At 46.6% G+C, this 24,615-nt stretch overlaps 3 protein-coding genes across 7 annotated transcripts in view; 2 read left to right on the forward strand and 1 right to left on the reverse strand.

The window, feature by feature from the left end:
• Positions 1 to 11,909, forward strand: part of DDX42 (DEAD-box helicase 42) — a 45,585-nt gene extending 33,676 nt beyond the window's left edge. The window contains exons 10-19 of the mRNA XM_063656299.1: positions 304 to 480; positions 1,400 to 1,528; positions 2,135 to 2,234; positions 3,082 to 3,129; positions 3,645 to 3,742; positions 4,518 to 4,794; positions 5,813 to 6,039; positions 8,142 to 8,252; positions 9,455 to 9,553; positions 10,275 to 11,909. Of these exons, the coding sequence (XP_063512369.1) occupies positions 304 to 480; positions 1,400 to 1,528; positions 2,135 to 2,234; positions 3,082 to 3,129; positions 3,645 to 3,742; positions 4,518 to 4,794; positions 5,813 to 6,039; positions 8,142 to 8,252; positions 9,455 to 9,553; positions 10,275 to 10,991 (1,983 nt within the window). The 3' untranslated portion in view covers positions 10,992 to 11,909. The remainder of the gene's footprint in view (positions 1 to 303; positions 481 to 1,399; positions 1,529 to 2,134; positions 2,235 to 3,081; positions 3,130 to 3,644; positions 3,743 to 4,517; positions 4,795 to 5,812; positions 6,040 to 8,141; positions 8,253 to 9,454; positions 9,554 to 10,274) is intronic.
• A 123-nt stretch (positions 11,910 to 12,032) lies between these two features.
• On the reverse strand, positions 12,033 to 19,812 carry FTSJ3 (FtsJ RNA 2'-O-methyltransferase 3). 4 transcript variants are annotated; one of them, XM_054458980.2, is made up of 21 exons: positions 19,686 to 19,812; positions 19,426 to 19,518; positions 19,157 to 19,262; positions 18,848 to 18,894; positions 18,646 to 18,725; positions 18,126 to 18,225; positions 17,832 to 18,026; positions 17,638 to 17,753; positions 17,415 to 17,519; positions 17,227 to 17,327; positions 16,926 to 17,006; positions 16,689 to 16,835; positions 16,420 to 16,555; positions 14,580 to 14,764; positions 14,314 to 14,437; positions 13,957 to 14,234; positions 13,633 to 13,718; positions 13,442 to 13,541; positions 12,848 to 13,076; positions 12,676 to 12,770; positions 12,033 to 12,592 (listed from the first exon to the last, which is right to left on the reverse strand). In XM_054458980.2, exons 2-21 carry the CDS (start codon positions 19,490 to 19,492, stop codon positions 12,400 to 12,402), a joined length of 2,571 nt encoding a protein of 856 aa, XP_054314955.1. In that variant the 5' UTR covers positions 19,493 to 19,518; positions 19,686 to 19,812; the 3' UTR covers positions 12,033 to 12,399. The 4 variants fall into 4 exon arrangements, with proteins under 4 accessions (XP_054314955.1, XP_054314958.1, XP_054314957.1 ...); XM_054458983.2 differs by having other exon boundaries at positions 12,848 to 13,031; positions 19,686 to 19,798; XM_054458982.2 differs by having other exon boundaries at positions 12,848 to 13,031; positions 19,628 to 19,736.
• A 182-nt stretch (positions 19,813 to 19,994) lies between these two features.
• On the forward strand, positions 19,995 to 24,597 carry PSMC5 (proteasome 26S subunit, ATPase 5). Of its 2 annotated transcripts, none has more exons than XM_054458987.1 (12): positions 19,995 to 20,091; positions 20,714 to 20,785; positions 22,076 to 22,145; positions 22,432 to 22,529; positions 22,713 to 22,769; positions 22,851 to 23,081; positions 23,389 to 23,515; positions 23,616 to 23,806; positions 23,907 to 24,005; positions 24,086 to 24,196; positions 24,302 to 24,388; positions 24,494 to 24,597. In XM_054458987.1, the coding sequence occupies exons 1-12, from the start codon at positions 20,068 to 20,070 to the stop codon at positions 24,545 to 24,547; spliced, it is 1,221 nt and encodes a 406-aa protein (XP_054314962.1). In that variant the 5' UTR covers positions 19,995 to 20,067; the 3' UTR covers positions 24,548 to 24,597. The 2 variants fall into 2 exon arrangements, with proteins under 2 accessions (XP_054314962.1, XP_054314964.1); XM_054458989.2 differs by lacking the exon at positions 19,995 to 20,091 and adding an exon at positions 20,256 to 20,499.
• The last annotated feature ends 18 nt before the right edge of the window (positions 24,598 to 24,615 follow it).

Consider the following 24,615-nt stretch of genomic DNA (forward strand, 5'->3'; position numbering starts at 1 on the left):
GAGCCACTGCCCGGCCTTGATTTTTTATTTCTATATTTTAAACAAAATGGAGTTGTTTCTTTTCTGTAAGTGGTGGCTGATATCCACATAATCAGAATGATGTCATTTCCTATAAATCAAGAAGTTAATGAGAATGTTGGATATTGATATTTCTGTTTCACAACCAGTATGCATAGCACCGGATATGTTTTGTTCCATTGCAAATAAAAATATCATTAGTAGTCATTTATCCTTCCCCAGGATTTGCTTCAGTACATCTTTAGAATTGAAATTTTAGAGTGGTTATATTTTACTTTTTCCCAGGGTGTGCCTGTGGCATTAAGTGGTAGAGACATGATTGGTATTGCCAAAACAGGTAGTGGGAAAACTGCAGCCTTCATTTGGCCCATGTTGATTCATATAATGGACCAGAAGGAGTTGGAACCAGGTGATGGACCAATTGCAGTGATTGTGTGTCCTACCAGGGAGCTTTGCCAGCAGGTATGTGCTTTCTATAGAATGCCTCCTTCCATATGTGGACTAGCAAGGGACCAGCCAGTCAAGTGAGGTAGAATGACCAGGAAACTTTTTTTTTTAATTGTGATAAGATACACACAAAATTGATTATCGTAACCATTTTTAATGTACAGTTCAGTGGCATTAAGTATGTTCACAGTGTTGTGCTACCAGGAAATTTTTGGAAAGTATGTGTTAAATATTTTCTATATAACCAAATACATATTTTCCCCTAAAAACTACTGTTTTTATTTATTTTTATTTATTTGCTTTTTTTGAGACAGAGTCTCACTCTTTTGCCCAGGCTGGAGTGCAGTTGTGTGATCTCAGCTCACTGCAACCTCCACCTCCCAGTTTCAAGCAATGCTCCTGCCTCAGCCGAGAGGCCGGGATCACGGGCACACGCCACCACACCTGACTAATTTTTTTATTTTTAGTAGAGACGGGGTTTCACCATGTTGGCCAGGCTGGTCTCGAGCTCCTGACCTCAAGTGATCTGCTTGCCTCGGCTTCCCACAGTGCTGGGATTACAGGTGTGAGCCACTGTGCCTGGCCAGAACTACTGTTTTTAAGAGGAAAAGCCTGTTGTGATATGGGCATTGTTTGTATTATAAGCTGACAGTTTTTCTGTAGGATGAATTAATTTTGTCTTGGTAGAAAAGCAGTGACAGAATCAGGAAGAGAAGGGGGTAAAATGAATAAAGGAAGATTTTAGATAATCTGTTGAGATGCAATAATGGTATTCTATTCATTTATACCTTTATGAATAAAATCGTGATTTTAAAGTATGTTCTAGGTTTCGATTTTTTATGACATCACATTCTGTTTTTCAGAACTTCCTTTGGGTTGTAACAGGTATTTGTTAGTGTCACAGTTTGTTAATATATTATTCACAACTTTGTAGATCCATGCAGAATGTAAGCGGTTTGGAAAAGCATATAATCTTCGATCAGTGGCCGTATATGGAGGAGGGAGTATGTGGGAGCAGGCCAAGGCCCTTCAGGAGGGGGCAGAGATTGTTGTGTGTACCCCAGTAAGTATGCCTTGTGTTTAAATGGCTTCTCAGCCTCCCTCGGTATGGAAAACATGATTAGTTTTGCAGAGAATTTCCCCTAAAGTGTTGTAAAAGCAGGGTTGAAAATTTTCTGATGAACGGCAGCCTGTGGTTTTAATTTTGATTGGTGGCTAAATTAGCAGTTCAGTAAGAGTCTCTGTGACATATAGGCTAGTAGCTACAAATTCCCCTCTATGTCAAATAGTTTTTCTTATACTCTCCCACAAAATGATTGCCAAGTTCATCAAGAATCAGAAAGATACATATGGTCAGAATAGCCTAAGTGTAATTTAAACATTGAAACCTGTTATTATGCTTTAAATCAGGTCACTTTAGAATGCCTCAAAAACTGCTTCTGGCCACTTTCCCACAGAATTTAAATCACAGTGTAAATGAAGAAGCAATTGAGTTTTCAAAATTTCTGTTCCTTTGAGCTAAGTAGTGCATAAGATATGTGGCTGTTGGACCAGTATCTATTACAGTCTGAGACTAGAGAATTAGCACTTTTGCCAGGAGTGCAACTGCTTAGAAAGTCCCTGTGAATGCCTTTAATTATACTTACTGTTCATTTTGTTGATCTCATAGGGTCGACTGATAGATCATGTGAAAAAGAAAGCTACCAATCTTCAAAGAGTCTCTTACCTTGTGTTTGATGAAGCAGATCGAATGTTTGACATGGGATTTGGTATGCCTTGAATACCAGTTTCTTCTGTCCCCATCCTCATGATACTAGTTTTTTTTCCCATGTCTTTCTAGACTATTTTTTCAGCATGAGAGAAGCTAAAAATACTCCTGGATGGGGTTAGACTATAGAAATTAGCTAAGATGAACATTTTTAGGAGTTTTCTCTGGAAAAGTATGTTAGGTTTTATTGGGTTGAGGAAATTTCAAAGTGCCTTTGTATATAAGGGGAATATTTTCTCTGTCTTCATTTATATTCATATGCCTTTGATCGTAGAGGTTAAGGTCTGTGTTCTTGGGTAGGTGAATGTCAGATCACTTGAGGCCCTTTGCTTTCCTATCCTCATAGCTGTCTTTACTGATTGGAACACTGCTAGACCTAGCCCAGTTGGATGGAGGGAAGATTTTTCACTTTTATACTGAATCATATGTTTAGGAGCTTCTTTTTTCTTGAGACAGAGTTTTGCTCTTGTTGCCCAGGCTGGAGTGCAGTGGTGCGATCTCACTGCAACTTCCTCCTTCCGGTTTCAAGCGATTCTCCTGCCTCAGCCTCCTGAGTAGTTGGGGTTATAGGCACCTACCCCACGGCCTGGCTTTTTTTTGGGGGGGTATTTTTAGTAGAGATAGCTGCGTTGACCAGGCTGTGAACTCCTGACCTCAAGTGATCCGCCTGCTTCGGCCTCCCAAAGTGCTAGGATTACAGGCATGAGCCACTGCGCCCGGCCTGGGGTTTCTAATTTTCTTAATTCTTACAACTTCTTATGAAGACTTTTACTAAAATGGCTTTTTCCAGGCTTCCCAAACTGTATTTCAGGTTATAATGTTAATTTTATTGTTCTGTTTTCTTCCAGAGTACCAGGTTCGATCCATAGCAAGTCATGTTCGTCCTGACAGGCAGAGTATGTGTGAAGCACTTTTGTTAAACCAAGTTTGTACTAAAAAGGGCACTTATTTATTTTATAAGCACGTAGAGTTATGGAAGTAAAAATGACCATGTGTCTGTTGGTGAGAACCATAATGAGGGAGGTAATGAGTTTATCTGAGCTGGACAGGATCTTAGCACTAGATATAACTTGTTCCTTTTTATAGATGATAAAACCAAGGCTCAGAAATTAAATAAGTTGCCCTAAATTATACACTTTTATCGGTGGGTAGAAGCAGTGTACAGTACAGATCTGCTGATTTGAAATCAAGAGTCTTTTTCTGAACCATACTGACAACTTGTCTTAACTAAAAAAGTAATAAAAATAGAATAAGAGCAAATCTTTCCCTAGTGAATCAATTTTTAAACTAAATTTAAAGTTCAGGTGAGCTTATGTAAAAAAACTGAATAATCCTGAATACCAAAGCAGCTTAATGGATATGCATAAAGATATCATATTGTTTCTCTAACAGAATTTATCTTACCTTTTAGCTCTCTTATTTAGTGCAACTTTTCGGAAAAAGATTGAAAAGTTGGCCAGAGACATCCTGATCGACCCTATTAGAGTGGTGCAGGGAGATATTGGAGAGGTAACGCTAAGCAGGGCTGGATGGGACCTTAATGGGTTTATTTCTCATATTATGGAACACAGAATTAATTTCCCACTATTGAGATAAAAAAAAAGATATTATGTTTATAGATGCAACATGGTTGAGATTGGGTATTTTGCAAGTTGTGGGGATAGACGAAACAAGACTGGCAAAATGTTGGGAATCATTGAAGCTAGGTGATGGGTACAAGTTGATTTTGTTCATTTTGCTTTTTTTTTGTTTTATTGAATGTCTCAATTAAGGCTTCAAAGAGACAGATTTTAAAAAGGCTTTTAAAAAGGCTTCAAAGAGACAGATGTGCCTGCAAGCATCAGCGTATTAGGTTGGAACTGATGTTTTAATTATTGTGGCAGGGGCCTACACAGGAGGGAAAGGGTGACCTGAAAGGCCTGGAAAAAATCAGGTTTCATTTCTTACCTGTACATATGCGCTATGTGGAAAATTACTCTGAATTGGGACTTGGAATTCAGTTATTGCTGCTTAGAGAATCCTTCAGTTGCTTGCCATGGTTATTGTTAAGGAAAGCTCTACAAAGTAGTGGGGCGTACAAATTAAGTATGTACACCAGGTGGAGAGCAAGGTGATTGGAAAGGAAAGGTGAGTTTTGAGCTGCACTTGACTTGCTGAAGGCCCAAGGAGAACTGGGATTGTTCAAGGTCTTCTCGATGCAGGTAGAAAATATAATGCCTAGTCCTTGTTCAGGTGCCCTGTGGCTCCAATGTCACAATCATCTGTTTCATTTCTTCCTTCTCAGGCAAATGAAGATGTGACACAGATTGTGGAGATTCTCCATTCTGGACCTAGTAAATGGAACTGGCTTACCCGGCGTCTGGTAGAATTTACCTCTTCAGGAAGTGTCCTCCTCTTTGTTACTAAAAAAGCCAATGCTGAAGAGCTAGCGAATAACCTTAAACAGGAGGGTCATAATCTTGGGCTGCTGCATGGGGATATGGATCAGAGTGAGAGAAACAAGGTCATTTCAGACTTTAAGAAAAAGGACATCCCAGTCCTGGTGGCCACAGATGTTGCAGGTAGAGTATGAATTTTTCAACAACATTAAGTTCCTAGGCTATAAGTGTACTCTGTCTTACTATATAAGACCTGTAATATCTGAGCAGGCTGATGGAAAGACTATTGGCCTGGCTGGCCATCCCCCACTCAAACCCCCAAGGAAGCAGCAGTTCAGCACAGGGATCACAGTCTTTTCACTTAGTATTTCTCTCTAATCAAAGAATCCCTGCAGCTAGAAGCCAACTTGGGGAAAAAAGGCAGTGAACGCCCTTATTGTATGTCTGAATATAGTAGATACCTTACCCTTACATTGATCTACTATACACAGCTTAGTTGGGCAACTTCACTCAGGATGAGAACAGTTTTTGGAGTATGATTTCTGGATTTGTTCTGTCAAGTTTTAATAACTACCCTTAAACACTGATATTTTTTCCCAGAAAGGAGACAACTTCTCAGCTTCATGACACATTTTAAAAATACATTCCCAGTGCAAGAGAAGAGGGCATGGCAGATTACTGATGCAAAAGATAAAAGTCCCGGTCAGGCGCGGTGGCTCACGCCTGTAATCCCAGCATTTTGGGAGGTGGAGGCGGGCGGATCACCTGAGGTCAGGAGATCGAGACCATCCTGGCCAACATGGTGAAACCCCATCTCTACTAAAAATACAAAAATTAGCTGGGTGTGGTGGCGCGTGCCTATAATCCCAGCTACTTGGGAAGCTGAGGCAGGAGCATTGCTTGAACCAGGGAGTCGGAGGTTGCAGTGAGCCGAGATCATGGCACTGCACTCCAGTCTGGCAACAGAGCGAGACTCCGTCTCAAAAAAATAAAAATAAAAAATAAAAGTCCCTTACACTAGAAGGCCTAACATCATAGAATCTATGGTGATGACTTAACATGCCTGTATCTCGGCTCACCAAACCCATGCACATTGCCTAGATAAAGGAAATGTGGCTTATTAGAGCACTAGCATTTCTGGTTACTTTGATCTTTTGACTACAGATGAAGAATAAAAGAATTTGGTTGCTTTTTATTTCAGCCCGTGGTCTGGACATTCCTTCAATTAAGACTGTCATTAACTATGATGTGGCACGAGACATTGATACCCACACGCATAGGATTGGCCGCACAGGAAGAGCGGGTGAGAAAGGTGTGGCCTATACCCTACTCACTCCCAAGGACAGCAATTTTGCTGGTGACCTGGTCCGGAACTTGGAAGGAGCCAATCAACACGTTTCTAAGGAACTCCTAGATCTGGCAATGCAGGTGAGGGGCTGGGCACACTTTCGATTGCTCCTGGTTATAAGACCAAGACATTTTAGCAGTCCTGGAGCAGATAACATAAAAACTTGACAAGAAAGTTGGGTGGCAGGGAGGATGTGGGGCTTATGAGGTACAATAGGAATTGTGAGATACTAAAATTCATCTAGTCTTATCTGGTCTTCTCCTTCTTTCAAGAACATCTGTTTTGAAAAGCTATTCTTTTGTGCTAAAATCTGTCCTTGTAATTTCTACCCCATAGCACACTTAGGAGTAAATTCAATCTCAAAGATGGTTACTATTCTCCTTACTGCTCTTCCTCCACAAAACTTTTCTTCTGGGAGGCTAAAAATGTGTGATGTCTTTAATATGTGTATAGTATAGTGCCCCCCCCCCCCTTTTTTTTTTTGAGACAATCTCGCTCTGTCGCTCAGGCTGGAGTGCAATGGCGTGATCTCGGCTCACAGCAACCTCTGCCTCCTGGGTTCAAGCAATTCTCCTGCCTTAGCCTCCCAAGTAGTTGGCATTACAGGCGCCCACCACCACGCCTGGCCAATTTTTGTATTTTTAGTAGAGATGAGGTTTTGCCATGTTGGTCGGGCTGGTCTAGAACTCCTGACCTCAGGTGATCCGCCCGCCTCGGCCTCAGCCTCCCAAAGTGCTAGGATTACAGGCGTGAGCCACTGTGCCCAGCCTGTATAGTGCCTCTTAACTATTCCTTGCAGTCTGAGATCTCAGACCTCTGACCACACTGATTGCCCTCTTCCAGGTGTGCTCCACCTACAGCTAAGTGAGGCATTCTAACAAATCAAACCTAGAGTCATCTGAATCCATGCTGTCCCCAAATTACAAATGGGTTCGGAACACTTTCTGAGAGCAGAAACTGTTAAGAGTTTGTCAAATGCCTAGGCCAGCTCACACAACTGGTACAACTCAGCTGCCGTGTGGCATTGCCCAAGTTTCTGGTCCTAGAAGTAAAGGACCTGCACTGCAGGAGAGAAGAGAATACTGTTTCCTCCCCTGCTCCTGAGCACAGAGAGCTAGTCCTAAATAAACTTTTAAACAGGACACATTTTGTCTTTGGCATTTTCTTCCATTTCTTTTTGTACCTCAGGCTTTCTGTGCTCAGGACTTTGCCCAAGCCTGCTGCCCTACCTCTCAAGCGCTTTATTTTGCTGGTAATATGTGATTGTCAGATAAAACTTTAACCTTCCCAGAGACATTTGCTTTTTTTTTTTTTTCTTTTTTCTGAGATGGAGTCACACTCTATCACCCAGGCTGGAGTGCAGTGGCGCAGTCTCAGCTCACTGCAACGTCTGCCTCTCTGGTTGAAACAGTTCTCCTGCCTCAGCCTCCCAAGCAGCTGGGATTAGAGGCATGTGCCACCATGCCTGGCTAATTTTTGTATTTTTAGTAGGGATGGGTGTTTCACCATGTTGGTCAGGCTGGTCTTGACTCCTGGTCTCAAGTGATCCACCCACCTTGGCCTCCAAAGTGCTGGGATTCATAGGCGTGAGCCACCGCCCTGCATTCTTAAGAGAATGTGAGTAAATATGTTCAGTGGCAATGGTCAAGTTCAATGAAAACTTTTACTCTCTGCGGGTAAATAAAATTTTCAGTTGTGTGGCTACCATCCTTTCTGGGAGTCTGTCCCTGTAGTCAGTTCTGATAAGCCTCACTTCACATAGCATTTTTCCTTTGCTTCTGAACACACCAGTTATTTAAGCTCCAAATGTTTACGTCCAATAATACGTGGTTTGAGAATAAAATATAAGCTCATTTTCCTCAAGGAAGTTAGAAGTAGCCAAAGTTACTCCTCTGGGTTTGAAGCTTATCTGAACAACTTCCCTTCCAGGAGAGCCTTGAGGGAGGGAGCACTACAGGAAGCCTTAGATAAGGATCTCAGCCACTTTTCAAATTTGGTGGATTATGTTACCAAAGAGAAACCAATCTGTGGTTCCTATGAAAATTCCTCCCTTAGCGTAAATGTGCTGGCTGAAAATTAAGCAAAAGTTCCCCCTTCCCACTTAATTTCCTCTTTGATCTTGTTCTCTTCCTCTGGTCTTTTCTCCCTCCCTTGACTTAACCTTGAATTTTGTTCAATGCAGAATGCCTGGTTTCGGAAATCTCGATTCAAAGGAGGAAAAGGAAAAAAGCTGAACATTGGTGGAGGCGGCCTAGGCTACAGGGAGCGGCCTGGCCTGGGCTCTGAGAACATGGTGAGTCTAGAGTACTACGGTAGTGCCTTTATAGTTGGTCTCATGTCCTGAAAGTCATTAGGAATATTCTCATCTACCCAAGAAAGCCTCAGTGAGTTTAAAACCCTGTATAGAAGGGAATTTGTATTTAATCTGATTTGAGTCAATGCAGTGCTCATTCTTATGGTAACTTTCTATTGAAGAAGCATTTTTGTGTACTTGGTTGACTAGGCTTGCTCAGGAAATTATTCTAGATTAGCAGTGATCTCACACTGTGGTCCCTGGGCCAGCAGCACATGCAAACTCATCCCCAACCCCAGACCTTGTGAATCAGAAACTCTGTGGAGTTGGGGCCCAGCAATCTGGTTTTACAAGCCCTTCAACACTGGCCTAAAGCCTGCTGCTAGGGAAATGTTGCCAAAGGGTCACTGTAAAGTCTAGCCATATCTTGTCATTAAACTCAGGAATGGATCAGGAATTTCCAAGTCGGGAGCTAGTTTTTCTCACAAACCAGGTAACAGATGTACCCTTTTGGTGGCCTTTCTTAACTGCCTGTTTCCTGTCACCTTGATTCCAAGCCAGGGAAGAAAGCTGCCAGTATACTTTTCTGGAGCATTAGAGTTAAACTTGGCATCTTTGCTAATTACATACTCTGTTCCCACATTATAATAATAATGATGATTATGCATAATAATAGCTAATATTTATTGAGCACTTTATATGTGCCAGGACCATTCCAAGCAATCAGATGTTTTAGCTTAGTTAATCTTCAAAACAACCGAATGGAAGTTAGTACAGATAACAACACTGAGGCACCTAAGGTTAAACTGACAAGTGTTCAAGCCGAAATTCAGACCCTTCATGGTCTTGATTCAGGGCCTGAGCAGTCACACAATATGCTATTCAGGGCCTTTTCATCTTTAACGTAATTTTTACTTAATTGGAAGTGTTTATGTAAATACATGATCAACTTTGGGCATAATCTGATTGCATTTCTGTTTAATAGGGTTAATTCCCAGAAATAGAATTTCTGGGTTGAGGGCATAAGCATTTTTAAATGATTGTCACTGTGTCTTTTCTCACAAAGCAGAAGTAGCTTTCTAAAAGTATCCAGTTCCTTTGTAGCTCCCACTTCAAGGGTTTTCATTATAATGAGGCCTAGTCTATGGCAGTGAGCTTTCCTGCTTATTTTTCCGTCCTCATAGATGTGTTTATTTTTTTAGGACCGAGGAAATAACAATGTAATGAGCAATTATGAGGCCTACAAGCCTTCCACAGGAGCTATGGGAGATCGACTAACGGCAATGAAAGCAGCTTTCCAGGTCTGAAATAAGCATTTCATTAAAAGCACTTTCAGGAGTAACTCTTGGGCAGTGACAGAGGGGCTTAGTTTTCCTGGTTGTAGCTGGGCTCTTAGGCTTGATGCTAGATTTAGGGTCTTCACGCTGCTTGGATTTTGAATATAAACCTAACAGTAGCTTAGTTGGAGATGCAAGTTGATCTAGAGAACTCCTTGTGCTGGTCTACTTTGAGTCACACTCGGGGCCTGGGATTGTTGTCCTGCAGCAGGGTGTGTGTTCCCTCCCTTCCCAACAGCCTGCAGTGTTGCCCACCTCCCAGGCACCCACCTTCAGCTCACTTCTGAAGCAAAATTTACTGATAGTCACACTAAGGTGAATCGATAGAATGAGTTCAAGGCAGGTTTTGCTGTCAAACTTAAATTTCAGTGTGAAAATTTAAGTTTTTAGAACTTTTGGTTTTGAATGCAGATAAATGTGCTAAATACATAGATGCTTTATTCTAGCCTATCAGGCTATAAAAGTACATTTCAGAACACTAGGGGTCCATCTCTCCACAGAGATCCACAAGTTTTCCTTTATAGCACAAGAACAAAAGGGACCGTACTGTGGGGCCATCAGGACACTAAACTCACAGTGCCAAGATAGCATAGAGTTTCTGTAAACCTCATCATTTGCCAAGTTGTATATTCAAGTTTCTTGAACTTGCTATCTTACCTGCTCCTAATGTCTCTTTCTCTTTCAGTCACAGTACAAGAGTCACTTTGTTGCAGCCAGTTTAAGTAATCAGAAGGCTGGAAGCTCTGCTGCTGGGGCAAGTGGGTGGACTAGTGCAGGGAGCTTGAATTCTGTTCCAACTAACTCAGCACAGCAGGGCCATAACAGTCCTGACAGCCCCATCACCAGTGCCACCAAGGGCATCCCAGGCTTTGGCAATACTGGCAACATCAGTGGTGCCCCTGTGACCTACCCGTCTGCCGGAGCCCAAGGAGTCAACAACACGGCTTCCGGGAATAACAGCCGAGAAGGGACTGGGGGCAGCAACGGGAAAAGAGAGAGATATACTGAGAACCGGGGCAGCAGCCGTCACAGTCACGGAGAGACTGGCAATCGGCATAGCGATAGTCCACGTCACGGAGATGGTGGTCGCCATGGAGATGGATACCGCCATCCAGAAAGCAGCAGCCGTCATACTGATGGCCATCGGCATGGGGAGAACAGACATGGAGGAAGTGCAGGCCGGCATGGGGAGAACCGGGGTGCAAATGACGGTCGAAATGGGGAAAGCAGGAAAGAAGCTTGTAATCGTGAGAGCAAGATGGAGCCCAAGATGGAACCCAAGATGGAACCCAAAGTGGACAGCAACAAGATGGACAAGGTGGACAGCAAGACAGATAAGACAGCTGACGGCTTTGCTGTCCCAGAGCCGCCTAAACGCAAGAAAAGTCGATGGGACAGTTAGAGGGGATGTGCTAAAGCGTGAAATCAGTTGTCCTTAATTTTTAGAAAGATTTTGGTAACTAGGTGTCTCAGGGCTGGGTTGGGGTCCAAAGTGTAAGGACCCCCTGCCCTTAGTGGAGAGCTGGAGTTTGGAGACATTACCCCTTCATCAGAAGGAATTTTCGGATGTTTTCTTGGGAAGCTGTTTTGGTCCTTGGAAGCAGTGAGAGCTGGGAAGCTTCTTTTGGCTCTAGGTGAGTTGTCATGAGGGTAAGTTGAGGTTATCTTGGGATAAAGGGCCTTCTAGGGCACAAAACTCACTCTACGTTTATATTATACGTAGCTTATATTTTTTACTAAGGTGTCACCTTATAAACATCTATAAATTGACTTCTTTTTCTTAGTTGTATGGCCAGACAGTCCCCATTTTAGGAGTTGGCTTCTGCAAACTCAATCCATTGAGCTAACTGTTGGGGAGCAATTTGGTAGTTGTAGACATTTGCAGAGAAGGGAGATGTCTGATTCTAAATGGGAGCTGATGCTCAGGTCCCCAGCCAGGTTTGCATCCAGCCCTGAGACATGTAGGAAACACCTTTCAGACCCAGGCTCTGAAGATTCCCAGAAGCCACAAGGATTGAAGGGAAAAGGTGATCCTGGTAACTGTTCCAGGATTGCTCCAGGTTTGAGATGGTATTGCTAAATTTAAAATTAAACAAAAAACCCAACAACAGCTTTTAAAGTGTCTTCTATTTCATTGTATTTTTTTTAACTTGCCCCAATGATAGAAAAGTCTTTTGCTGAAATGATTTTGATGATTTTTGTTTATCTTGTTTATAAAAAGGAAAAATATACAAACTTTGACTTTTGTGACTTTGTGAAGGTTTCTTTAAGATGTGCATTCCTTTCTGCTTGCTCTCTAGTAAATGTTTTACTACCGGGACCTGTGGATCGTTTGTCATTTCTGTCTATGAGTTGGTACATATTAAGCTGGGACTTAGAATAGTGCCGCACACAGCATAGGGACAGATGTAGGGAAGTGCTTATTAAAACTGTCAGACAACTCTTCCATTATCCTGGTTTTATTCAGGAATAGGATGGGGGAGGGCTTAAGCGGCCCACACGTCCAGGTGTAGACTGACTACATTGAGTATCGCTCCAACATCAAACTTCCCTTTAACGGTTTAAAAAAAGGGTCATGGGTCTGTCAACACAGTTCAGCAGTGCTTTCATGGGAGACCTTACTTCAGGCAGGCAGGAGGACATCCTCTCTGCTCATGACCACCACGCGAATTCTAGGCACTCCACCTCACTGTTCTTCAGACAGCTGTGATGGGAGCAGGGGCTAGGCTGGTAATCAAGGGGGCCAGACTGAGCCACGCCACACCCTTCCTCCTAGTCCCCGTGCTCTCCTGGGAGCCTGGCAGCTCTGCTTACTTCCGTTTGTGTTTTTTCTTTTGTTCCTTACGTTGCTGTGCTCTTTGGTCCTTCTTCATCCTTGAGTCCACCACCTTGAAATGACCTCTGACTCCAGCTGGCCGGCGCACTTTGCGGCCCACACCTTTTTTGGCTACAACGTAGGTGACATGGCGTTTCTCCTTGCCAAGCCCAGCCTTCTTGTAGAGACTACAGGGGGAAGAGAAGAGGTTAGAGGCTTGCTTTCTGCTGCACTTTCAGCCCTGTGTACCTTTGTGGTGTCCTCCCATTACCTTCGCAGCTGTGCCACTTTCTCTCGTTCTGAGATGTCCACTGTGTTCACCACGGCTTCTGCCTTCTTCCTGGTCTGCTCCAGCCTCTTCAGCATCTGCGAAGGAACCTGTCAGGTGACCTTTTCCCCATTCCCCCCCACCCCACCCAATCTCTGGAGGCCCCATCACTTACCCTCCTTTTCTTTCTAGCCTTAGCCTCAGCCACCTTCTTGATGGGACGTGCATTGATTTCCCGCCAGCGTTTCCGGTAATGCTCCATCTCCTTCTTACCAATAGGCAACTGTCGTATCCGGTGCTGCTTTTCCTCTTGCACAAACCACTCCGGAAGCTCCCCCTCATCCTCATTAAATGTGTATCTGAGTGGAAAGGACATCTGTCCAATATCCAACATTCCAGGCTTTCTAAAGAAATTACCAGACCGGGCACGGTGGCTCACACCTGTAATCCCTGCACTTTGGGAGGCTGAGGCGGGCAGATCACCTGAGGTCAGGAATTTGAGACCAGCCTGGCCAACATAGCGAAACCCCATCTCTACTGAAAATACAAAAATTAGCTGGGCGTGGTGGTTGGCACCTGTAATCCCAGCTACTCAGAAGGCTGAGGCAGGAGAATCGCTTGAACCTGGAAGATGGAGGCTGCAGTGAGCCAAGACTGCGCCATTGCACTCCAGCCTGGGTGACAGAGCGAGACTCCATCTCAAAAAAAAAAATTACCCATTTACCCACCAGACCCTGGGTCACTCTTGATGAGTTTCTGGCCCCTTTACCGGTTGAAGGAGTTATCTATGAGGTCTCTCTTGGCCTTTTTGGAAGAGGCAATAACAGCACCTAGAGCAAGGCCTTCGGGGTCCAGTATCCGATGTTTTGCTAGAGAGGGAAGGAGAAAGGTCAAAGCTCAATTCCCAATACTGAGACTTCCAGTGGTCTTTTCTCATTCCACTGCATACAGCGCTCTCACCTGGGTCCTCAATAGGCACTATCTCAAACCCGTCATCATCTGACTTAGGCCCACGGCTTCGCTTCTTACCACGGACGGGTTCCCAGCTGTGAAGAGGGGAGGACTCTGAGTGATTCCACCACTCTGTACTACTCAGACCACACTCCCACGGAATTTGCAAAAATCCTGCCACGTAGGCTGTACCCCAGACCAGTTAAATCAGGATCGTCAGTACAGTATTTTTAACCCTCCCCATCTGCAGCCAAGATTGAGAACCCCCAATTTAGAGAAATGGTTCAAGCCACTGCTTCCTTTCCATCCCTTCTCTCAGCTGCAACTACTCACCTCTCTTCTTCCTCACTGCTACTACTGCTATCACTGTCTGAGATGCCATCCTTTTCTTCCCCTTTAAGGCCAGTGGCAGCTTCTGTCCCTGAAGAAGCCTCTGTTCCCTTAGGGGCTTCATCTTGGTACAGGGGAGACATTATCTCAGTCTTCAAACAGGAAGGCAGTGTCTGTGGCAGCTGCTGCTGCCGTCCCTTCCGCTGGCTCTCAAATAACAGCTGGGCCTGACTGATCTCCAGGGCCTCATCGGCATCGTCCTCGATCCCAGCAAAGCTGCCCTGTGATGGGAGAACATCAGCTGCCCTTCTCCCAAGGAAGACTCATCTCCCTGCAGTCTTGCCCCCAGCCTCTCCTTACCTTTGAGAACCACAGGCTGGCTTGTTCCTCCTGCAGTACTGCCTTTTCCTCCAGTGGTACCAGCAGTGGATTCTCCTCCTCCTCCTCCTCCTCTTTATCATCTTGCACTTCAGTAAGTCGCACACTGTAGACCCAAAGGAAAGTAGGGGGCTCAGAGACCCAGATTGCCTGGAGCCCTTGCTCCCCTACTCGGGATCTGGTAGTACCCACCCTAACACTGCCTCAGAGTGGCAGCATTCCCTTTGGCGCACACACATGCCCCTTACCGCTTTTGGTCCCTTAGACCCTGATGTCCCCTGACTCCTGCCAGCTCCTCTGGATCCAGGTCACTATCCAGAGATGTGTCATCACCGTCGTCCTCAACATCTGACACATAGATATCATCCCTCGGCAGATCGGACAGAAATGTGTCTGCTGCACTCATATCCCCTTGTGTTACTTCCTCTAATAACTGAAGTGTAACAGAAACAAAGGTAAACTATTTAAAAGGAAACATACTGGTTTTTTTTTTGGTGTCCCTCACCTCAGTCTATGCTCAGCAACACTAGAAAGAACACTGGCAAATCCATTATCCTTTCACAGATGGGAAAGCTCAGATCCACGGTAGTCAATGGCCTGTTTACAACATCCCGTTCTAGGATGGGTTACTGATCTATCCCACTCAGCTGTCTTGTGTCAGTGGTATCACAAATAGGTTTTAAGGAAGGTACCTACAGCCCACATAGCACCAGATCTTAACATATTCTACAACACTGGTTTTCCTTTAAAAATTATTCTCAGACAGCATCTCAGTCACCTTCTGAGAATACCGTCTACACAATTTGTTTCCACTGAATAAAAGGGACCCAGCCAACATACATCCAACAAAACTGTTCCACTTAAACCAATTGTCAGAACCTTTTATTTTCCTCATGGCAAAGATACTAGACTGGGTATGGTGACTCACACCTGTAATCTCAGCACTTTGGGAGGCTGAGGCAGGAGGATTGCTTGATGCCAGGAGTTTGAGGCTGCAGTGAGTCATGATGGCACCACTGAACTCCAGCCTGAGTGACAAAACAAGATCTTGTCTCAAAGGAAAAACTCCAACTACCATTTCTTGAGTGTTTTATCACATATGAGGGATTACACCTATCTTTTTTTATTCCTCACCAAAAACTCTAGTAGGTAGGTTCTATTATTGTTTTACAGATGAGGAAACTGAGGCAGCAAGGATAAATGGTAGTCAGCTCAGTCACTTCACAAAGCTCCAGGTGGTAGAGCTGGGAAGGAAACCTGAGCCTGTGTCTGCTCTAGGGTCACCATGCTACTGGCCCTCCTGTACAACAAAGATGCCCTGATTATGACACTCCCACACATAAGCCACAAAAGTTCATTTTGTTTGTGACCCTGATTTTGTCAGGAAAAACGTTCTTCAGTATTCAGTGGAAGTAGCCTAATGCGAGTGCTTAGTCTCAATGAACTTAAGAATGCTGCTCCCCTCTGAGGGAGATCCTCTATTCATCTGTGCTTGTAACTCAAGTAACCTGGCAGCATCTACTATAACCTAAGTTCTTTTCTGACATTCTAGTTCTTCAAGAATAAATCTATTGGCCGGGCACGGTGGCTCATGCCTGTAATCCCAGCACTTTGGGAGGCCGAGGCGGGCGGATCCGCGAGGTCAGGAGATCGAGACCATCCTGGCTAACACAGTGAAACCCCGTCTCTACTAAAAAATACAAAAAATTAAGCCAGTTGTGGTGGCAGGCACCTGTAGTCCCAGCTACTCGGGAGGCTAAGGCAGGAGAATGGTGTGAACCTGGAAGGCGGAGCTTGCAGTGAGCCAAGATCGTGCTACTGCACTCCAGCCTGGGCAACAGAGCAAGACTCCATCTCAAAAAAAAAAAAAAAAAAAAGAATAAATCTATCACATTCATCTACCTACCTAACTCATCCTTTTTGGTTTATGTTTCTTTGTGGCCTTATACTCACCAAGGCACCCTGTGGTGAAGACAGCAACCACAGCCTATCGTTCAGCAATTTAAAAAGACGTTCAACACCCCCCACCTCCAAACACCCAAACAGATCCTTCTGTCTCCTAAACCTGCACCCGCAATGCCGCCTCACCTGCTGACCCCGGATGGTGCGCAAGGAGAACATGCCAGTCTCCCCCTCATCTGCAATGGAAACCCCAGGCAGATCCATCTTCAGCTCCACACGCTCCCGCTGCTTTCTCTGCTCACGCAACAGCTTCTTTTTCTTCCTGAGGGGGTGGATTGAGGGAGTAAAACTGGCCCAGCTCCAAAGAGTTTCTAGCCATGTCTTGCATTTTCTTCTCCCATCTTCACACAGTCCCTGCGTTGGGGAACTCCAAGCTCTACCCCAGCTCCTCTCACCTCTTCAATTCCGCCACCTCCTGGGCCTTCATTTCTGCCAAGGTCTGGTTCAGTTGTTCCTCCTCCTCCTCCTCCTTAGAGGGCTGCTCTGTGGTTCCAGCTGTTGAGTCCTCCTCATTACCTTCATCTTCCTCTCCAGAGCTGAGGCTGGCAAACAGTCCCAAGAGTTAGGTTATTTTCCCGGACTCTTCCCCTGGACACCCGGTCCACACCTGCCTCACTGCGTTCTCTCCTCACCTGATGTCCAGTGCCTTTGCTTGTTCTTTCAGCTTCTTGGCCACATATCGCCGAAGTTTTGTTCTCCAGTTTAGTAGCGACCTGCCCCAGAGATACTATTACTGATCTTGCCATCTCCCTCTTTGTCCTTGCCCCCTTCTGTTTTAGGCTCACTACCCACCTTTCGGGCTTCGGCTACATAAAAGGCTCAGGCCCCCATCCCAAACCTTTAGCACAGCAATATCCTCTTCCCAGAGATGCAACATCATGGCCTTTCCCTGCCTCCAGGGCTCCTGGCCCCCATGCCCACCCCACTCCATACCTGAGCTCCTTGCGCCCCAACACTCTGATGTCCTGACAGCACACCCGTATGTCCTCAGTGGTAGCTGGATGCTGTGCCAACTCTTCATTATCTACCATGATCTGTTTGGGAGGATGGAAAGGTGTCAGGGGAGATTCTCAGGCCATGTTTCTGGGGCTACCGCATGTCCCTCAAGGCTGGAGACTCACTTCGCTGGCCTTGGAGAGGAAGTCAACAGGGTTGGCAGCTCGGAGGAAGTCAGTGACTGAGGTACGGTGATAGAGAGTGAGGTCGCCCTCAGCATAGCCTTCAGCCTTAGAGAGGAAAAGAGAGAAGGTTGGGCAGTCCCTTCTAGGGTACCTGTAGGACCCACCAGGCCCAACCTCCCTAGAGTTCCAGGACCCAAGAGTGACCCCATTCCCCAAAACATACCTTTGGCTTCTTCTTAGTCACCAATTCAGTAACGGTCTTAGCCTGAACTTCAACCTCCTTGAAGGCAAATTTGGGGTCGAAGAATTTACTGTCAACCTTGTCAGGGGCCAGGAATCCTAAAAATGACAGGATAGATTAAAAAGTGTGCTTTGGGAGTTGGGAGGCTGGATCAAGAGAAACGAAATGATGCCCACCTTGGCAGACTACAAAGATCTCTGCAGATTCATGGCGAGAGGCTTGGGGCTTGGTGGCCTGGACACGGCGGAACAGCTGCTGAAAGATCCATAGCAGAGGCTGATAGTCACGAGAACGGAAAACCTTTGTGATGAAGCTGCCACCACGGGCCAAAAAGTCACAAGCCAAACGTAGAGCCATCAGTGTCAAATGGGCTGTAGGATAGAGACAATTAGTTGAGGCACTCTGTGGCCCAGGAGGGCATGCCCCCACCTCCACCATCACCTGATCTCCAAGCACCACACTCCCTGTACCTTGTGAGTAAGCATCATGAACCCAGCTAGCCCCAACGTTGGGGGCCCCATCATTGAGCACAACATCAACCTTCCAGGTCTTCAGCTCCTTCCTCAGGGCCTAAAAAGAAGAAAAGGAACTATGGAAACAGAAACACGGGAATGGCCCTGGTTCAGCCATTTGTCCATCTAGTCATTTGCTGAGTGCCCATCATGGGCCAAATGTTGTACCAGACACAGGAGATACAATAGTAAACAAAAACAGTATGTCTCTACCTTCATGGAGATTACAGTCTGACACTGAGTTCACGGGAGAAGACTTCACTAAAGATCTCTGCCCTTCTCCCAATTCCAAACACCTTTATCCCTGACTCTAAATAAAGCCTGGAGTGGACACTACGAATGCCATAGGTCTTGTCGTACAGATGTCAGGCAAGAACGTGCTCAAAGCATGGTAAAAACGAAAAACTTGCCTTTAGAGAATTTCAGAGATGTAGATGTTTCCGTATAAAGGAGGAAGGAAGAGAGAGACTCCTATTACCTGCCTACAACGTTCTGTTGTGATGTCCTCCTGGAGAGTCACAACATTGGGGAGAGGCTTGATTGGAACCAGGTCCACTCCTGGAAGAAATCAGGTCAGAGTATTCTAAAGGGTTGCCTCAAGCAGGGAGGAGAAAAATACAGGACAAAATACCTTATACACCCACCCCTTAAAACACCAAGGAGAGCTGTCCGTTACTCACCCACAATAAGGCTGGATACAGGCATAAACTTGGCAGCTACCTGCAGCCTATAAAAGGAACAGAAATTTAAAAACCTAGAGCCATCCTTTTCCCCCTCTTGGCAACTGATCTCTCATCCCTGGTGTTACGTGCACTGGCCAAAGCATGTCATAGGCACGTATTCCAAGCCCTTTCTCTGCAATCAAGAAAGGAAACGGCCCCCAAGAGGACCGGGATTCGGGTTCCCCTCCCGCAATGAAACTGGAAGACATCCCAGCTCAGAACCCAGAAAGCGGCCACCAGGAGCAACCTGTGGCGAGTGTTACGAACCATCCCCCTGGCGCAGCACACAGGTCCAGCAAGGCTCGGGCTTTCTGCAGAAACTGAAAGCGGCGATTGAGCTGGATCAGCTTGAAAGCAGATCGGGAACGATAACCTGGACAAAACAACCAAGTGCGCAAACGGCTTCACTAGTAAGATTTCTCCGGCCTCGCAACCGACCACCCTTTCTGCAGGAGAGGCACACAATGGTCGGAAAGAGCAGGCGAACCGGGCAGAGATCGCTCGCTCGCTCGCAGACTGAGCGAATCCAGACTCACCCGTCTCCTTTGCCAAGTGATAAAACCTGTCTCGTCGGCTCTTGCCAACTTTGCCCTTCTTGCCCATGGTGGAATGGGGGAGTATCGCTCAATCTGGGGAGAAAGTAGACGCTGGGAACGTCTCTTTCCGGGGCACCAGATTCCACTTCCAGTTTCCCACTTCCCGCAGCAATTCCACCCCGCGCCCCTCTCCGCACACTACCTAGACCCAGCGCCCCTTTCTCCACACTTGAAACCGCACAAGTATGCAGCTAACGTACTTCCGCTTCCGCTTGCGTCCCCTGCGTCGCTGGCTCGAGGTTTTCCGCCATTTTGAGTGTGGCCATAGATTGTTCTCGATACTCTGTCCTCGGGTTTTGTAAGTTGAAAGTTGAGACTAGGAAGGCATATTACAAGAACTATAAACAGAGTTTCAATGAGGCAACACTGAGGAGGAGTTCTTCTCCTTCCTCATCCCCTTCCAAAGCCCCTGAACTCGAGTAGCCGCGCCCCCCACCATGGTCCCCTTAGTGTGGTCTCGCCTCACACCCCGCCCATTGACCCGGAATTCTTCTCTGCCTGGTCTTCAGGTCCCAAGCCTGCGCTTCCGCGCCTGCGCGCCGAGACGCATCGGATGCCGGCGGTCTCTGCTGAAGAGAGAAGATGGCGCTTGACGGACCAGAGCAGGTATGGCGGGTGCAGTGGCGGCCCGGCAGGTTATGGGGCTGGGTGCGGAGCGAGCGTGATCTGAGTGGAGAGCGGGCCGGGGCAGGAGCGTCGGGTGGGTCGGAGGTGGCTGGACCAGTCCAGGCTGGACGCTGCCTGCGACCGGATCTGCTGTGTCAGCGCCACCCTCGGTGAGTCAGGGCAAGGCTGGGAGAGGAAGACGCGGTAGAAGCGGAGTGAGTGAGGGGAGCGATGGGCGCGGGAATGGCCGGCCGACGGGTCGCAGGAGACGGGACGCCAGTCCTTTGGCTCCGTTCCGCTGGCTCCGTCGTCAGTACTGACACCTCGGGCTTGTAGAGCACTTCACGCAGTGCAAAGCGCCCCCGTGTATATCATATCGCCTCTCGGTCTTCCTAAAAGTCGTATGAGGTAGGCGGAGTTCCCATTCTTTTATTTTAGTCGTGGGAAAATGGAGGGTTCCAAGGGAGGGAGGGATTAGAACCCAGATCCTGAGCCTCCGAAGTCCAAACTTTTTCTACTACGCAAAGCTACCTGGTGTCAAGCTTTATTCAAAGTGCCCTGCAAGTGGCTTTACCCCCTCGGATGTTTAACCTGTCGTTTAAGACTCACTCTGTGTCTTCAGATGGAGCTGGAGGAGGGGAAGGCAGGCAGCGGACTCCGCCAATATTATCTGTCCAAGATTGAAGAACTCCAGGTGAGGACGGACTCCAGAGGGAGCTAGGAAGGGGGATGACGGGGGATGGAAACGGACTTCCACAAATCCATCTAATTCCACTGGGAGTGCAGTGGAAGAAGCTGCTGCTTCTCCTTTCTTGTTTGTTTCTTAGCTAGTAGGGTGTGTATCAGAAGTAAGCAATCTCTTGTTCTCCTCCAGTGCCATCTCTTTGAGGGTCTTAGTGTTCACAGTTTGTTACACATCTTCAAGAGTCAAATCTTAATAGTAAAGGTACCTCTAGTCAAAGGTCAACCCTTTTGGAAGAAGCCCGAATGAAAAGGATTCTTATAAAAGGGAAACATAAGCTCAGGAGTTGAAATTTATCACCAAGAGGTTGGGTGAGGGTGAAGTGAGAATGTGAGGAAGGGCATCATTGAGGCATCTGGACAATGCTAATTCCATAGAGACTGAATGAAAGAAATTGGGCAACCCAGAGCCCTAGCCTAAAGCGCTAAACCATAGAAAAAGGACCGTTTATGTTGTTAATCAAATATTTGTGTTACCAGTAAGGCTTCCAGCAGTAAAGTATGGCTTCCAGTAGTAAGCCTTACAGACAACATAAACAGTAGGCTGTTAGTGTTAGTGTTACGTTACAGTGTTACAGTAGGCTGTTAGTAGTTTAACTTTGGACAGGTCCATGGATTTTCAATTTCACCCTAACCCCCTGCGTTGTTCAAGTGTCAACTGTAATATAAATTGGATGGGGGAAAGCCACAAAGGACAATTCTGAATTCCAAGTGCATTTGCAGGTATTATGTTTAGTTTACCATTTTTGAATGCTTTTTCATGTATTTTTATTCGTTCACCTTAGTAGTCTTGAAGCAGGGTAGCTGATGCTATACCCATGTGCCCTTTGGTAACAGGTCTAGATTTTTAAAAATAGATTGTCTTACCTTTACTTTGCTTTTGATTGACAGCGGCTGGGCTAGAACTCAGGCTTCTCACCTAACAATCTTTCCACCAGGTGATGTTGCCTTCCTGCAAGAAATTTGGTGTTACATGAGCCAGCTGTAACTTTTGTCCATTAGATTCTGTTATTCCTGGACCAGTATTGGACAAGCAGCCTTCTTTGATGGCTGCTGTAAGCTCCAGAGGGACTCTTGGAGGACAGGGCAGGGTCATTAGGATCATACTGGAGAATCTGAAACAACTCGCAGATGCCCTGTGCCCTTCCCTCAGCTCGTTCAGACCTGTGAGGTCTTGGCCAAGATCCTACCTCCTCCTGTCTCCTGCCCTTGAGTAATGGAATTTGTCTCTTGTCCACCACAGCTGATTGTGAATGATAAGAGCCAAAACCTCCGGAGGCTGCAGGCACAGAGGAATGAACTAAATGCTAAAGGTGAGTGGAGAAAGGTGGGAAACCGCATGTGGGCAGTTTGTCTGAGGTCTGTCCTAACCTCCCTGCACTGTCTTCACAGCAGTGCTTACTGTTTTCTCCCTGTCATCATCTAGTAGTTTCACATGCATCTCTTTTTCCTGAGCCCCATTGTAGCCTCCTTAAAAACATGAATTTTGACCTTTGGCCTTCCTTTAATAAGAGTGAATTCTAGCTCATGCACGTAGAATTGGGTCCTGGAGACTCCAAAGGAGTAGCTAAGTGACCACCGTGTCTGTTTGCCATCTAGTTCGCCTACTACGGGAGGAGCTACAGCTGCTGCAGGAGCAGGGCTCCTATGTGGGGGAAGTAGTCCGGGCCATGGATAAGAAGAAAGTGTTGGTCAAGGTAAAAGCAGCATGACCCCAGGGACCAGCTTGGTCTCCACTGCATTCCCACCCCTTTGTGTGTAGCCTCGGGAGACGGGGTTCTGTGTTCTGTCAAGGTATTGTGGGATTCTCGTAGGTCTTCCTGGGTAGGATTAGTGATTTGGTGGCTGTCAAGGAAGGTCATGAGCCCTTGTTTCTTTAGGTACATCCTGAAGGTAAATTTGTTGTAGACGTGGACAAAAACATTGACATCAATGACGTGAGTGTAGCAGGTGAGGTGGTGGTGGTGGTGGGGTCAGCTTTTATTGTACCACTTCTGAAACTCGCCCCCTTCACCCAGGTGACACCCAATTGCCGGGTGGCTCTAAGGAATGACAGCTACACTCTGCACAAGATCCTGCCCAACAAGGTAGACCCATTAGTGTCACTGATGATGGTGGAGAAAGTACCAGATTCAACTTACGAGATGATTGGTGGACTGGACAAACAGATCAAGGAGATCAAAGAAGTGATCGAGCTGCCTGTTAAGCATCCTGAGCTCTTCGAAGCACTGGGCATTGCTCAGCCCAAGGTGAGGAGCAGGGCTTCTCTGAGAGGGCCAAGCTGTACTTACTCCTCCTGCCCCAGCCAGCCCTACTGCAGGGGTTGGGGAGGCACCGGGATAGGCTGCATCTTGCTTGGGCTGGCCCTCCCCTTGAAAAGAGTGGCCGGGGAAGTGTTCCTAGGGCGGTGAGGTGGTTTGGATAGAAGGGACCTTGATGTTCATTTTTTTTTTTTGTATCCCTAACATCTAGCAAGGGACCCAGCACTCGGTAAATGTTCACTGAATGAAATGAGGGGTGTAGCTTTCTGCCCTGAGTCCTGCTATTCCCCTGCAGGGAGTGCTGCTGTATGGACCTCCAGGCACTGGGAAGACACTGTTGGCCCGGGCTGTGGCTCATCATACGGACTGTACCTTTATTCGTGTCTCTGGCTCTGAATTGGTACAGAAATTCATAGGGGAAGGTAACCATGGCTAGCAATGTGAGAAGCAAGAGGTAGGGGTAGGGTGTTAGTGAGCTAATAAGCTAATAAGCTCCCTAACACCAGCTCGGCCTCCACACAGGGGCAAGAATGGTGAGGGAGCTGTTTGTCATGGCACGGGAACATGCTCCGTCTATCATCTTCATGGACGAAATCGACTCCATCGGCTCCTCGCGGCTGGAGGGGGGTTCTGGAGGGGACAGTGAAGTGCAGCGCACGATGCTGGAGTTGCTCAACCAGCTCGACGGCTTTGAGGCCACCAAGAACATCAAGGTAAGGTGGTAGCATCCTTGGGATGGGCCCAGGGAAGGCCTGGGTGCCACGCAGGCCAAGAAAGAGCTTTAGCTGATCCCCACTTGCTTTCTCTGCTCAGGTTATCATGGCTACTAATAGGATTGATATCCTGGACTCGGCACTGCTTCGCCCAGGGCGCATTGACAGAAAAATTGAATTCCCACCCCCCAATGAGGAGGTTTGTGATGGGCACTGTGCAAAGTGGCTCTGACTGTGGGGGTGGGGTGTGGGGCTCAGGCCTTTCCTTGCCATCTCCAGGCCCGGCTGGACATTTTGAAGATTCATTCTCGGAAGATGAACCTGACCCGGGGGATCAACCTGAGAAAAATTGCTGAACTCATGCCAGGAGCATCAGGGGCTGAAGTGAAGGTAATTGGAGTACCCACCGAAAACGGCAGAGGCAGGAAGCTCTGGGCTCAAGGGCGACAGATGAGGGGCACAGCAGTGGGGCCTCAATTTCCTTTTCCTGTTCAGGGCGTGTGCACAGAAGCTGGCATGTATGCCCTGCGAGAACGGCGAGTCCATGTCACTCAGGAGGACTTTGAGATGGCAGTAGCCAAGGTGTGGGCCTCCATCTTTGTGCCTTTGCCAGTGGTGGCTCTGGGGCAGTGGGCTAGGGCATGTGTGTGCTCATAACTTAACGTTCATTCTCTCTCCCACCCCTAGGTCATGCAGAAGGACAGTGAGAAAAACATGTCCATCAAGAAATTATGGAAGTGAGTGGACAGCCTTTGTGTGTATCTCTCCAATAAAGCTCTGTGGGCCAAGTCCTCTAGGACTCCAGTCTG

This window comes from Pongo pygmaeus, chromosome 19 (assembly GCF_028885625.2).
Source record: "Pongo pygmaeus isolate AG05252 chromosome 19, NHGRI_mPonPyg2-v2.0_pri, whole genome shotgun sequence".
In the NCBI taxonomy this organism is placed as follows: Eukaryota; Metazoa; Chordata; class Mammalia; order Primates; family Hominidae; genus Pongo; species Pongo pygmaeus.